This window comes from Chamaea fasciata, unplaced genomic scaffold, assembly GCF_029207755.1.
Source record: "Chamaea fasciata isolate MVZ Bird 193981 ecotype frontalis unplaced genomic scaffold, bChaFas1.0.hap1 SCAF_4, whole genome shotgun sequence".
Taxonomy (NCBI): Eukaryota; Metazoa; Chordata; class Aves; order Passeriformes; family Sylviidae; genus Chamaea; species Chamaea fasciata.
The window spans coordinates 60,928,780-60,944,168 of NW_027094089.1; the positions used below are offsets into that span (position 1 = coordinate 60,928,780).

The 15,389-nt window shown below is 39.7% G+C and overlaps 2 protein-coding genes across 2 annotated transcripts in view; both read left to right on the plus strand.

Moving 5' to 3' along the window:
- Positions 1-387: 387 nt before the first annotated feature.
- On the plus strand, positions 388-7,661 carry QNG1 (Q-nucleotide N-glycosylase 1). Its single transcript, XM_066181757.1, has 4 exons — positions 388-791; positions 1,810-2,069; positions 5,479-5,674; positions 6,931-7,661. Exons 1-4 carry the CDS (start codon positions 455-457, stop codon positions 7,161-7,163), a joined length of 1,026 nt encoding a protein of 341 aa, XP_066037854.1. The 5' UTR covers positions 388-454; the 3' UTR covers positions 7,164-7,661.
- A 2,298-nt stretch (positions 7,662-9,959) lies between these two features.
- Positions 9,960-15,389, plus strand: part of KIF27 (kinesin family member 27) — a 29,883-nt gene continuing 24,453 nt past the window's right edge. The window contains 3 exon segments of the mRNA XM_066181762.1: positions 9,960-10,263; positions 12,264-12,464; positions 13,823-14,760. Coding sequence (XP_066037859.1) covers positions 9,966-10,263; positions 12,264-12,464; positions 13,823-14,760 — 1,437 coding nt within the window. The 5' untranslated portion in view covers positions 9,960-9,965.

Here is a 15,389-nt window from a genome sequence, read left to right on the forward strand (position 1 = left end):
GTATGCAAAAGGAAGGGGTTGTTGATGGTCTTTCGTTTGGTTCTTTTTTGTTTTGATTGGAGATAAGAGCTCAACAACTGAACACGCATATGTCTGTTCGTTCCTTTGTCAGGTTGGGTTTTTTTAATCCCTCTCTTTCTCATTGATGGGAATCTTCTGGAAAGCATCGCTGCCGAAAAGCTGATTCTGCCCGCTGCTCCAGCCTGGCAGGATTTGAGGGTGCGACTGGCAATACGAATGCACCGGCCCAGGCTGTCCCCGGGCCCGGGGTCTGATCTCGCCGCCGCCCCCGAGCGCGGCGCGGGCCTCGCCGCCAGCCGCGCCTGCGCGCAGGGGCAGCACGGCGGGGCGGGGCGGGGCGGGGCCGGGGGAGCCTGGGCCTTTTCCCTTGCGCATCCTGCGGGAAGTGTGGCAAAGGTCCTGGCGTCGGCAGTGTGTGTATTTCCTGCTAAGCATGGAGGTCTTCCCGTCCCCCCTGGAGTCCGCCAAGTTCATAGCCGAGCACAGCAAGGATGTCTCCGTGGACGACGAGGGGGCGCGGCGGGTGGCGGAGAGCCTGTTCGACAAAGCCTCGGCGGCGGAGTTCGGGCTGGCGGGGTGGAAAAGCCTCCACGAGCTGAATCCCCGGGCCGCCGACAAGGAGGCTGTAGACTGGGTGTTCCTGGTGGACACCCTCAATTTCTCCTTCTGGTCTGAGCAGGAGGAGCGCAAGTACCTTGTGAAATACAAGAATAAAACCTACAGCGGATACTGGTCGCTGTGCGCCGCCGTCAACAGGGCCCTGGACGACGGTCAGTGAGCGCCGGGGAAGCGGGGCCGGGGCTGCGGGCGGGGGCCGTCGGAAGCCGAGCGTCGTGTATTAAATAAAGGCGGCGCCTTGGAAGTGGGACGCGCGCTTGGGAACTGCTGCTCGCTGTTTCTGTAGCTCTGTATGTGCAGGCGTCCCTTAGTGCTTGGGGAAGGGAACTGGAAGTACTTTCAAAATACCCTTGTACTGAAACTGCCTAACTCGTGGCTCCAACTGGGTTATCTCTTCCATTCGGAAGACTTTAAGGATTGCCAGTAGTCAGCTGTTCGTGACTTGGGTTATTTCACATGTATTCTTAAGATAAGTTACGTATTTCCATGGCAAATGAAAAAATGAGGCATAAAGCAAGAATCCTTTGGACTGGTAAAATACCAGAGTATCTAAAGTAAGTCTGAAAATACATATGGGTGTATGCCCCTCAAACCAGTATTTTACACCAGTGTTTTTAAGTTTCGTATTTAAACCCAGTACTTTAGCACTCACTGTTTTTCCTGTTCTCAGAAAAACAAAGCAAAAACCCAAACCCAACTGTTAGTAGGTATAGATTAAAGTTTTAATTAAATTTCTGCATAGTTATTTGTAAATTAAGATGGTATTAGCATTAAGGCACTTTCTGTGAATGCACAAAGTGATTAGGATCCATGGGAAAACAGGTCTATTCTGACTAAACTAGTTTTATATTGACTATATTTGCAAGTGTGTTATGTAAACATCACACTTAAAATATGAAGACTAAGCAGCAGGGTAAGATTACGTACAAAAAGTAACAACGGTTCCGTGGTTGTATGTTGGAAATTTGCTGTAGAGGGAAAACGTTTGTGCATGCAAAAATTTAGTTATGAGCAGGTCTGTGGATGCGGTTAACACTGAAAACAAAGGTGGGTTTAAGAGTTGATGGACTTCTTAGATCTTCCTATAGAAGTTCTTTCCTTTAGCAGGTCACTGTATTAGGTCTGTATGTTATGTGGTAGTCTAAATACCTCATTTTCACTTTTCTCAAGGGATACCTATCACCAGTGCATCCTATTTTGCCACCATGACGCTTGACCAAGTTAGGCACGTGTTTCGCTCTGACACAGAAGTGCCTCTGCCTTTGATTGAAGAAAGACATCGGGTGCTGAACGAAAGTGGAATAATTCTGTTAGAGAAGTTTGGTGGGTCTTTCCTCACCTGTGTTAAAATGAGTGAGAAGAGTGCTCAGAAGCTGCTACATCTCGTACTGGAAAATTTTCCTTCTTACAGAGATGAAGCTGTATTTGAGGTAAGCTAATTCTAAAGCTCAGAAAAAGATTCCTACTGTTTAGTAACAGTAGAAGACTCCTGATAGTCCTCAACTAGTCAGGACAAGAGTCACTTTCTTCACTTTCTTTTTCTCACCAGAGAAGTACCTTTTTTTCATATGCTGTCTCTTCATCACTTTACTGTAATTTATTTTGGTATGCTTTGAGTTCCCAATTAGATCACACCTCCTTTGTACTCCTTAAAAATGCACAGTATTTGAGATAATTCCTGCCTGAAAAATGGGAATCCTTTTTTCATTTTTTTTCGCTTCCCTTGAATTGCTGACAAACCTCCTCCTGGCATCTTCTTTTTCTTTTACTTTGAGGCTCTCTGCAGCTGATGAAGGAAGTGAAACTCTGGTAGAGTTAATGCATAGCTACTGGAACTCCACCCTTTAACGGCTGTTGATTCAACAGACATTACTCAAACGACTACAGATTAGAAGTAACCCACATTAACAAGTACTGACCGTATACTGAAGTTTTTCCTGAAAGAAATTTATGGGAATTAAACAGTGATCATCTGGGTTTTTTTGTGTCCCAGTTTTCAGCTATACAGGCATGATTTTCATTTACCATCTGACACTTATGTAGCAGCTCTTGTGCTCAGTTGCATGTGCAGTACTCTTAGCTGAGTACTCTCAGCTGTTGCATCATTAAATCCAGAAGACTATCTTAAGTGACAGCACAGCCTGTACTACTAGTCTGTGCAGTCTTTTCAACTTCTTGGAATAACAGTCCCTGAAGCTTTGAATCTATTGCATTTATTGCCCTTCAGCAGGAGGTGTCATTTTATTTTCCTTTGTCTCCTGCTGTGAAGCAAAATATATTTACATAAAAAATCAGAGGTTCTTTTGAATTAATCTTTCAAGCTACTGGTTTTGTTTATTTGGGTTGTTCTTTTTTTTTTTTTTTTTTACGTATAAAGTAATACTTTGACAATTTTTATGATCAAAAGGGGAATATTTTCTAAGTAAAGTGATATTTTCTTATCTTTATAGTGACTGTACTCATTGACGTTTTATCTTTCATGAGATGATGATGAGTGCTTTATAAAGCAAGCCTCCTTAAAAGCAGCAGCAGACTACAGAATGAAAAGGTGTTCCAAAAATGATCTCAGACCGTAAGCACTGACTTAATAATAAAACCTGTTGCATGAATATGGAAGCTTTTTTTCTGCTTTCACTAAGCAAGATGTGTATTTTGAAGGTGGTGACATAGATCACATTATTTTTATGGCAGCAGGTTGAGCTGTCACAAGTAAGACTTCTAAAGGGTTAGGAAGGAAATGGAAAGATGGTGAAATATCCAACAGCAAAACAGAAACTCTCCAAAGAAGAAATATATATGATTATAAGATAAGCTGTGCATTAGAATCGTACTATCACAGACTGCTACAGCTGACCTTCTAGGGAAGCTTCTAAAATTAGCACAATTATTTGACTGTATGTTTTTCCAAATACATAGACAAAATACTTTGAGTAATTACACATGTAATCACAGAAGTCACCAGTGTTAGTTTTTCTGAAAAAGAAAATGCAAACCAAGACCAAAATCTCCAAAACATTTTTTCTTCTTAGTGGATAATTCATACTTAGATGCTGTGCTGTATTTGATTCCCAACAGCAGTTGAAATTTTAGACTATATTGTACTCGTATATCAGGGTTTTTGTGTTCTGACGGAGACTTAGTGAAGTCCTTTTGGATCTTTCCATAATATTGCACATATTCATCTTTTACTTACCATCCGTCACCTGGGTCTGAGGTTGTAAAATCCTCATGATCCTATTCTTTGCTTTTTTTTTTAATGGCTGTGCTATCACATTTTGCTTTTTGCCAACATAATACTCCTCATTTCTTTTAATGTCAGTAGGTCATAATTAGATACAGTCCTTAATATTAGCATATTGTACTGCAGAGGAGATGCAAATGTTCCTGTATATGGTACTATTTCCTGGAAAGGCAGTGCGTTGCAGAAAAAAAAGATAAAAGAAGTATAATTGTATTGCCATGTTGAAAAAAGTTCAATTTTTTGGTAAATTGTACTATCTTTACTGTCTTTCACAGACAGAATCAGAGACCAAGTAAGGGTTTAAGGGACCACACCATAAGAGGTATGGTCCCTCCAACCTCCTTGCTTGAGCAGGGTCATCCCAGAGCACATGGCACTGGATTGTGTCTGGACAGTTCTTGAGTATATTCCATGAGGGGGACTCCACAACCTCTCTAGACAATCTGTGCCAGTGCAGTCACTTGCACAGTAAAAAAGTCCTTAAGTTCCACCTAGTGCTTTACTTGCTTTCTGATAAATAGTGGAAAAATTTACTCAAAATGCTTTGTAGCCTTTTTCATGTTGAGATTTTTATATAAAGTTAATAAGTTCTGTGCAACATAAAAGTTAACAATTGAAACAATGAAATTCATCTGCTCAGTGATGAGTCCCAGACAGTATTTTTCTTTCTAGTTAAACTGCAGCATGAAATGAAAAATTCCATTCTAATTCTGCCTTCCTCTGCTCTTGTGAAATGGTTTGGTGCTGGAGACATACCAGTTCTTTACTACTGGGAAGTCCTTAATGCTATGAAAGAATGACACCCATGCTTTGGGACAGTAAGAGCTATGATAAAGTTTGGTCTGTTAATTATTTACTTCTTGTTACCACTTCTTGTGTGATGTTTAATGTGGTATTTTGTTATTTAGATACAAAATCATACATGTTCTCTGGAAGTAAGTTTTTGCATCTATATCAACATGGAATGAGGCACAGGGGAGGCAGGAGTTTTGAGGATGTTTGTAGAAGTTGTTCTTTGAAATGTAGTTGAACTTCTCAGTGTTTTTGGAGAATATCATTCAAGGACAAAAAATGTAATTTGTTGTCAGGAATAGTTACAGCATCTTGGCAGTAAACAAAGAGGAGCATTCATTAAAGTTTTCACCAGAATTCTGTTTATTTAGCAGTACAGATAAATGGATTAACAAAATGTTTTAATTGTCTAGTACAATACATGCCTATTATGATTCTCTTGTCAAAAGGTTGGATGTATTGTAGCCTTTCTGAAAATTAATGTTGCTGGATGTTCAACTACAGTGTTTGCCAAGTGGCAGTAGACAACTATGAATGTGTTCTGAGATCCAGGCATATTCTAAACAATTTTTATTTGCTGCAATAACTTTTATTATGTTATTCTTTTATTTCAGTTTATATATGAATATTCCACATAATCCGTGTTTGTAGTTTGATATTGTTTAGATTTTAAGATATTTAAGAGTGTTGCAGTTTTATTCTGTGCTAGTTAACTAATGTTTGCTTAACAATATGAAATGCTTAATATGTTATTTGCTATATTTATTGATCAGGCACTTAAATAATCAGTAAATTTCTTTCTTCAGAAAAAAAAGGTGTCTTTCTACAAACGGGCACAAATACTTGTGGCTGACACATGGAGTGTTTTAGAAGGCAAAGGAGACGGCTCTTTTGATGATATTTCCACTCTGACAATATTCGCTGACTACAGAATTCCACAAGTTCTTGTTCACTTAAAAGCAATGAAGTATTCTGAAGAATTAATGAAGAAACTACGTGAAGGTTTGTTCTGTCCTTGCTAATATCAAGTAATCTTACTGCCTGACATTGTAGACTAAGGTTAGTTATAATCTGTAATATGTTGTCCATGTAAGGGCTATGTGTCAGTTTTTTTCCTCCAGGGAACAAGGATTTCTTATGTAGGGATGAGGTAGCAGGAAGGAACTTCTTCTCTAACTGTGATCTTGAGTGAGTTCTTAAGGTTACTTTTTTATAAAGACCTAACTCTTTTGTGGATTAAACATTGATAAGGGAGGGATTAAAGAGACTCAAATATAATTTGAGTTTCTGAATTAGCTTCTGAAAAGCTGCTGTTGCACACCCACTTTTTGGCATGAGAATAGTTATGATTTTTGAGGTTTACATAAAAGAAACAATGATTTTGTCATTAATTCAAATATGATGTAAAAGCATGGGAATTCCACTTTGTTTGTACTGAACTGCTAGATAATAAGCAAAGTAATGTCATAAGCATCTATTAAAAAATATTGCTTTAAATGAAGTTAATTGCAAATGACTAGGATCTCATTTTTTAAGCATGGTTTCATCTTTGCAATACTTACTAACCATAAATTTTAGCGAATAAAAATAGGTCAATAACTTTTGCACTGTAAAATGACTGTATATATATGTAGAGCCGCTATTATGCAATTTTGGAAATACTCAGGAAGATAAACAGATTAATGCAGTTACCCATGAATTTTAAAAGAATGGCTGTGCATGTTTATGCATATCTTTATATTAAATAGATCTCACAGACGTTTTATCCTTCCATGAGTCCTAATGAGAACATTCCCATTTAAATAATTCCACTGTTTCTCTTTACATTCAGTTGTTTTGGGGTACTGTTTGTTTTTAATATTAAAATCTTTGACTTCAGTCATCCTGGCAGAAAATACACTATGAAGTGTAATAATTATATACTAAAAAGTATACTATAATAAAAGACTATCTTTTTTGTTTCTGCAAGCAAGGAAATGATCATATGATTTGCAGTACACTCTGCTCCTGAAGCAGTTTTTTAGAATATAGGATGTTGTTTGAATTGATTGGGAGGGAAACTTCTAAGTGCAATGTGGTAAAATTAAAGTAACTATTAGAAAATGTATAGCAACATTGTTAACAGTTGCTGTGTAAGTCATGAGAACTGGAATCCTAGGACAGAATAAATGTGGAGGGGAAAAAAATTAGCAAATTTAGGCAGTCCTTGGGCTTCTGTCTGTTGGTTATAAATAGATTGCTGTCTCTTGTGTCTGCAGGGAAGCTTTTCCAATCTGGAGACAAAGAAGAGGTAGAGATCCGTGGCTGTTCTATTTGGTGTTGTGCATTGATTTGTAAGCACCTGCAGGAGCTCTATCAGAAGAAGGGTCAGGACATGCATGAAAAGATCAATGCAGTTTTACTTGATTATTATCTTTGGGACTATGCCAGGGATCACAGGGAAGATATGAAAGATATCCCGTTCCACCGAGTACGGTGTATATATTACTAAGTCCAGTCTGATAGCTCTTCTATTGCTGCCTTATCTTTTGAACTGAAATTTTGCTTTTCATGTGGTGGTTTGTCATGCACTAACTTGGAACTGTTAAATCAAGTGTTTGTTTTCTGGTGATTTAGTAACAACATGCCTTTTTTTCCCCATTGTTTTATTACCTTTTCTTTTAATCATTTACTTGCCCTGACTGGAATTATCAGCAACCCATTATTAACTATTAACTAATTGGAATTAATTGTGGGCAACCCGTGTTATGGTAGGGTTTGTTGCTCCTGCTCTTTGACCTTTGTATTGGTGTACGTGGCTGCCTGTGTGCATAGCCAGGTGTGTGTGCAGATCCAGTAGTGTACCTTCCTCCTCAGCCCCTCCCTGCTCCTGCCTGTCCCACCTGCACACCTGCACAGAGGTGGCAGGTGCTCGGCAGATGCTTTACTGCTCAGAGATGGAAGTGTAACCCGTCCATTTGTCCAATAAACAGTGCGGTGACAGACGTGCCATGGGGGTGTTTGTGTTTCTGTTGCTAGGGGCAGGATGGGGAAGCTCAGTCCACACAGGGAGGGAGGGAGGATGGGAGGGGAGGACCCACAGAATCATTTAGGTTGGAAAAGATCTCTGAGATCGTGTCCAGCCTGTGACTGAACATGACTTTGTCTACTAGACCACGGCACTGAGTGACTGCAACCAATGACTCAACCCCACCTTGTCACCTAGACCATGGCACTGAGTGCCACATCCAGTCTTTTCTCAGACAACTCCAGGGAGTGGCTCCACCACCTGACTGGGCAGCCTGTTCCAATATTTAATCACTCATTCTGTGAAGAAATTTTTCCTGATGTCCAACCTGAGGCTGTCCACAGCTTGAGGCTATTTCCTTTTGTACCGGCACCTGTTGCCTGTGAGAAGAGGCCGAACGCCATCTTGCTACTGCTTTCTTTCACGCGGTTGTAGAGAGCAGTAAGTCCACCTGAGCCTCCTTCAGGCTAAACACCCGCTGCTCCCTCAGCCGCTCCTCACAGGACTTGTGCTCCAGAGCCTTGCGCAGCTCCGTTGCGCTTTTCTGGACACGCTCCAGCGCCTCACTGTCTTTCCCTGAGGGAGGGGCCGAGACCCGGGCAGGGGGGAAGGAGCTCCGGGAGCCCGCCGGACGCCCCGCCCGCGCAGGTCCCGCCGCTGGGGGCGCTGTACGGCGCGCAGGCGGCCGGCCTGGCGGCCGTTGCCTAGCGCGGGGTCGCAAACGCTGCCCGGCGCTGCCCCGGCCCGCGGCACCGGTGGCAGCAGGGCACGGCATGGGGGCCTCCGCCGGCCTAGCGGCTCCCCGCACTCACGCGTGATATGATCCCGGCTACTCCTCAGCTTTGGAGACGTTGCAAACACGGAAATTCTGGTGGGCCGCCCTCACAACACCCCTGCGAGCGAAAAGGTTGCCTGTATGTTTGCCTCTCCCTTATGGGAGCCGCGAACGTCGACACCGAAGTACTTCTCTAGCCTTGACGGATTGGGAATATGGAATATTCCCACGTCCTTTTACAAAATAGATTCTTAGGAAACAGGGCTTCCCTCCCGCACCTGAGACATGATTTGTTAATTTGTTTGTTTGTGTATTATATAGGTTTAAAAAGAGAGTAGGAAATGTTGGCATTTTAAGAGCACCACCGCGGGGGGGGGGGGGGGGGAGGTTGATAAAAAAATAATGCACCCAGGTAACTAAACTCAGTTATCAATCACAATGTGTTTTTATTGGTATGTTTATGCATCTGTTTCTGATTGCCATGTCCCTTATAATTCAAGTTTTGGCTCACTCTCATGCTTTGCTTGCTTCTTATGCTCAGTCAACAAAATGGGGCTTTTCTGTTTTCAAATTTCAGCTGTGGATAGCCAGGTCCTCAAACTAAAAGGAATAAAATGAAAGGCAAAAGCTCTACTCTTTGCAGCTGTGAGTCAACACTGTTTTAACCTATTAGTTTTCAACAATCTTGAATTTTGGGGGCTTAGCTGATTTCTGCCAGTTCAGTAATACAGCTTTCCTGAAAACAATGTGTGTGAGAGCAGGAAGTTCAGCAAACTTTACCTTGCATGACAAAGTTTCTCAGAATTAGCAACAACAACAGAAAAGATTTGTGTGGGATCCCTTGCAGAATTTTTTAATTCTAGTGAAAAACAGCTGTAAAGAAAGATGATTCCTTAGTATTTACTAGTGTGCTAATGTGCAATGCTTATGCTGTAAGAATGAGTATGCACCAGGCAGTATAAGGAACCATGTATGCTAAAAATTATAATTACTAAAAAAAAATTACATTTTTTGAGAAATAATTACAACTTTTGGAGAACAAGGTTTTGAATGACTTATTTGTGTTGCCTATGCAGTATCAATGCAGGAACAGGAAAATGAGAGGATCCATTGTATGCCTTTGCTTTATCAACAGTGTTTATTGAGAACCTCTTAGATTATTGTTGCTTTGTATGGCTGTGTTGTATTCAAATAGGAAATCAGGTAACTTTCAGACTTAAGTCTGCTAGCCTGGAAATTATTAGATGCAAAATTAATTTATTAATTGATTATCTAGTTATTAATAGAGCTGCATTTATATCAGGTGCTTTTCAAGGTTGTAATGGTACTTACATGTCCCTTAGGAAATCTCAACTTTCCACTTCAGGACATTCATTCTTTTGTATTATATAACATAGAAAACCTTATTTCTCAGTTGCAGGCAACTGTGAATGAGGTGAATAGAGCAGTGGTAACAGATTTCTTCTTGACTATATGAATACTGAGTGGGAAGCACAAGGGTGGAGTCTGGCATGGAGGAGATCCCAGTTAAAGTTGCAGTCCGAGTCAGACCTCTGCTTTCCAAAGAAATACTTCATAACCACCAAGCGTGTGTCAGATTAGTCCCAAATGCTAAACAAGTTATCATTGGAAAGGACCATGTCTTCACTTTTGATTTTGTATTTGGGAAAAACTCAACCCAAGAAGAAGTTTATGCTGTTTGCGTTAAGCCTCTTCTAGTGTCTCTGACTGAAGGATACAATGCTACAGTGTTTGTGTATGGACAAACTGGTTCTGGGAAGACTTACACCATTGGCGGTGACCACATTGGTAGGTTATAGAAAGGTTTTTGGGGTTTTTTTAATTGGTAAAGGGTACATTTGTGCAAGTTAAATATTTATTACATAGCAGATGATGCTGCAGAATTTTAAGGACCAAGAAAGAAACCTGTAGTAAAAAACCCCAAAACTTCTAAAATTTATGTGATAATTAAAGTTCTAAAAACTTCTTCATAAATTAGACTATACCAAAAATATCTAAGAAAAATACAATTTGTTGAGTGTTCTTTCACATTCCACATTTTAACATGCAACTTATATTAGAACTTTTTTTCTGAAATGTCGTGGGTTTGAAATTTTTTGGTACATTTATCTTATCTTAAAATTAGGCACTTAATTGTTTGCTTGCTTATTCTTTGTTGGATTTGTTTTCTTTTTTGGAGTTTTTGAAAGAAATGTCTGTGACATCTAAGAAATTTATGATTTAATTCTTCCTAATGGATATAAATAGTGGACTTGGTAGAGTCTTACTTTTATTTAGAACCATAGGATCAGATAATTGTTTAGGTTGGAAAAGACCCCTAAGATCATAAAGTCCAACCATTAACCCTGCATTTCCAGGTCCACAGCTAAGACCATTCCATTGATTGACCACCAGTGAAGAAATTTTTCCCAATATCCAATCTAAACCTCCCAGGTGCAACCTGAGGTCATTTCTTCTTGTCCTGTCACTTTTTACCACGGGAGAGAAGACTGACCCCTCCTGGTTACACCCTCCTGTCAGGTGGTAGTAGAGAGCAATATGGTCTATCCTGAGTCTTCTTTTCTCCAGCCTAAACAGCCCCAGTTCACTCAGCCACTCCTCACAGGACCTGTGCTCCAGATCCTTTCCCAGCTCTGTTGCCCTCCTCTGGACACACTCCTGCCCCTCCATGTGCTTTGTACAGTGATGGGCGCAGAACTGAACACTTGAGGTGTGGCCTCACCAGTGCCCAGCACAGGGGGACAGTCACTGCCCTGGTCCTGCTGGCCACACTATTGCTGATACAAGCCAGGATGCCATCGGCCTTCTTGGCCCCCTGGGCACAGCTGGCGCATGTTCAGCCACTGTCAGCCAGCAACCCCAGCTTCTTTATGGCTGAGCATCTTTCCAGCCACTCTGCCCCCACCCAACCTGTAGTGCTTAAGGGGACTGTTGTGACTCAAGGGCAGGACCACACACTTAGCTTTATTGAACCTCTTACCTTTGGCCTGTTCTGCTCATTGTTGCAGCTTCACTTCCGTTCCCTTCACTAGTGTTATTTAATGTTCCTCTAAGTACCATTGCTAGCTAAATTGTTTTGGTAGTAGATGTCACAATCTAAGGCTGATCTTAGTTCTGCAATTGTAATTGTAAAACCTTTTAGTTTAATGAATACCTTTACTAAATTAATTGTTAGATGTGAGCAACCCATTAGTTTTTTGGTTTGAAAAGATTCTTGGTGTTGTCTCATAGGCAAACACCTTCCATGGTCTTGGATAATGAGCACAGATTATTAATGGAAGCACTGTCCTTCCTATGCTGAATATAAAAAAAAAAAAAAAAAAGTAGAGTTTGGCACCAGTGTTCTATGTCTATGAAAAAATAGGAAACTACTATTAATGTTGGTCATAAATCTTCTCTCTAAGTTACTGATGATTTTGCTTTATATAAGTAGAATTTATAGTTTCTCAGACCCTTGAGATGTCATTGCTAACCATACTGAGTAGGTATAAAGAAGAAATCTGTACTATAAGGAGGATAGTTTTAAAGCAGAATCCATGTTTTTCATAACTTTCATGACCATAAAATTATGTAATTTAGAACTTAAATTTGAATCCTGCCATGGGATGCAAAAAATGGTTCTGACACACACAAAAACAAATTTACAAAAATCCTTGTGAACAATGAACTCTTCAGATTCCTTAATGTGTTGCATACCAAGTATCACAAGCTTCTCTCAAATTTCAGTATTTGTAATTTATGTGACAGAATGACTGCAAGTCTGTGTGACATTTGTGCTTATATTTTAGCATCAGTTGCGGTGGATGAAAGGGGGATAATCCCACGGGCTATTCAGGAATTATTTCATCGTATTTCTGAACATCGTAATATTAACTTCTGTGTGAAGGTATCCTATATAGAGGTTTACAAGGAAGAACTGCGAGATTTGTTGGATTTGGAGACCTCTGTAAAAGAACTACATATCCGAGAAGATGAGAAGGGAAATACAGGTAGGATTCCAGCTCTCTTGGTGTTTTTGGTTTTAGTTTGTGCCCAAATTATTCTTCCCTTCTCTTGAAAGTGCTTATTCACTACTAGTGAATAAAAAGTAAAAAAAAAAAAAAGGTTAGTTTCAGAGTATCAACACATTTTAGCTGTTTGGAAGCACTTGGGGGTTTAGATGCCTGTGAGCAAAAAGATGTTCTACTATATGGGTGGAAATGGCAACAAATGGTAAAGTAAATACACAATTACTGTTTTTGCAAATTCTGTGTAGAAACAAAATAGTGTGTGATTCTTCACTTGAATAAATATTTTAAGATTAAACCATTGCTTCTTCCTTCTAAATGACAATTGTTAAGTCAATTATATGGTAAATACCTGCTCCCCTTTTACAATGAAAGGAGTGGAAGAGACCACTTCATTTAGAGGAGGGAGAGTAGATATTTTTAGAGGCTTCAAGATTAACACTTGGCCTATAGGTGTCCTGTTCACCTCATGAAAATGCTAGAAGAATTCACATCGGAGGTATTTTATTCTGGAAGTATCTAATTTGTTTTAGGTTTGGCTTTTTTTGTCTTTATATTCTAATTGTTGTGTTTACTCTAGTATTAGTATACTGTTATATTAAGCTATCGTGGGTTTTTTGTCTGTACCTGGGAGAAAGCACTAGTTCAGCACAAATATTGCAGACCATATCGTTGCTTTGAAAGGATCCCACAATATACTTTAAATTATTTCTTTTCTTCAGTATAGTTAGAGTCAACTTCAGTAAATTGTGCTAGGACATTTTCCATCTCTCATTAAAAGAAAAATATGATAAAAAATATGATTAGTAAGATCACTTGGTAGAAGTACACTTACACTTTATTGGATTACTAACAGATACCTGTCCCAAAGGCCCAACTATCTACACTATTCAGAATAGAAGTTCTTTTCTTAGTATGGGCTGGGAATAATTTTTACTAAAAACTTTATAGTTTTAGTCCTTTTTTTTTTAACTAGCAAAATATCCTTTGAGCTGACTTTGCTCATACTTTTTCTAGCTAGCACTACACTGTACGTGGTAAAGGTAATGTGCAGTGTTGCAATGTGCAAATGAGTTACATCTTGTGTCTAAGATATTGTTTCAAATGTTATGGCACAATACACCCATACATTAAATATCTGCAGGTTTCAGATGTGTTGTACCTCATGCTTTTCGCATATTGTATCTTCTATTTCTGTAGCTGCATGGTATGACCTCATAATAACACAGGCGTGTATGTTTCTCTAATACAGTATGTTTATAATTATTGCTGTAAACTTTTGCTGAAGAGTTTAGAATTAATTAAATTATTCTTACTTTCACCTGCTTTTGTGTTTGAAGTGATTGTCGGTGCTAAGGAATTCCAAGTAGAATGTGCAGATGAAGTGATAAGCCTGCTGGAAAGCGGCAATGCAGCTCGTCACACAGGCACAACACAGAAGAATGAGCACTCTAGTCGATCTCATGCCATTTTTACCATCAGTATTTGCCAGAAGCAGTCTCCAGAGTATCAGAAAAATACTGATGTTGCACAGGATTCGATCTCTTCAAAGTTTCATTTTGTGGATTTGGCAGGATCAGAGAGGGTAGCAAAGACTGGAAATACTGGTGAACGCTTCAAAGAATCAATTCAGATCAATAGTGGTCTCTTGGCCTTGGGAAATGTCATCATTGCCCTTGGACACCCAAAAAGGAAAAGTGTACATATTCCATACAGGGATGCTAAAATCACTCGTATTCTGAAAGACTCCCTTGGAGGAAATGCCAAGACTGTTATGATAACATGTATAAGTCCATCCTCACTGGACTTTGATGAATCTTTAAATTCCCTCAGATATGCCAACAGAGCCAAAAACATTAGAAATAAACCAGTAGTAAATTATAACCCAGAAAAAGACCGAATTGATGAAATGGAACTTGAAATCAGATTGCTTCGGGAAGCTTTGCAGAGCCAGCAGGTGAATAATCAGCATTTACATGACTTAAATGAAGAAAAAGCCCGTATCAGTTCACTTGAGGAGCAGCTCACTCGCCTTCAGGTTCAATATTTCAGTTACAGAAATTGTGTAGATGAAGCCTTCCCCTTTCTGGTTGATTTGAATGATGATGTTAGCTTAAGAAGAAGTCAGCGGGACAGGTTGCAGAGCTGGATCACTATGGTACAGAAAGTAAGGAAGGAAGCTCTTACCATCCAGGAAATTGACACAGGGACTGAGACCAGCCCAGTACCATATCACATCACAATTCTTCAGCTGAAGAGGGAATTAAAGAAATGCCAGGTATTTAATTATAAGCTGTTTATTTAAATGACTAAGTGAAAAAGCAATCTGCCAAAATTTTAACTCAGTTTTGAAAGATGGATAAAACTGTCACCTGTACCTTATTTGACAATTAAATTTAATTTACGATTTTGTATAATTTAATTTGGCTAATCCCTGGGACATAGGTTTATTTTAATGGATATTTGAATAAATAATCAGCGACAACAGAGATAAATGATGTAATGTTATATTTTCTCTAGTCAGTTTCAAGATGACTTTTGAGGCTGAGCTGTTTTGTCTGTTAGATTTTTGGTTTTGGCTACGCTAGTGTGCTAGGTCTGCCTGGGATGGAGTTTGTTTTCTGTATAGCATCTCTGAGGGTGCTGTGTTTTAGATTTATGACCATAACACAGTAATGTTTTTGCCCTTGCTGAATAGTGTTTAGTACAGTGACCGGCCTTCTGTTTTTCTGCCTGTGCCCCTCAGTAAATAGATTGGAGGGTGCATGAATAGTTGGAGACACAAACATGCAACAAAGCAGATGACCTGAACTAATCAAAGAGAGATTTCATACTACATAAGGTGATGCTCAGGAATAAAAAGGAAAAGGAGGTTTAGGGAGATTAGCTGTATTTTGCCCAGAACTG

Coding starts and splice junctions, on each gene's coding strand:
- QNG1 (XM_066181757.1), top strand. CDS start 455: ATGGAGGTCTTCCCGTCCCCCCTGGAGTCCGCCAAGTTCATAGCCGAG. Junction 792..1,809: donor CAACAGGGCCCTGGACGACG/GTCAGTGAGCGC, acceptor ACTTTTCTCAAG/GGATACCTATCACCAGTGCA. Junction 2,070..5,478: donor GAGATGAAGCTGTATTTGAG/GTAAGCTAATTC, acceptor TTCTTTCTTCAG/AAAAAAAAGGTGTCTTTCTA.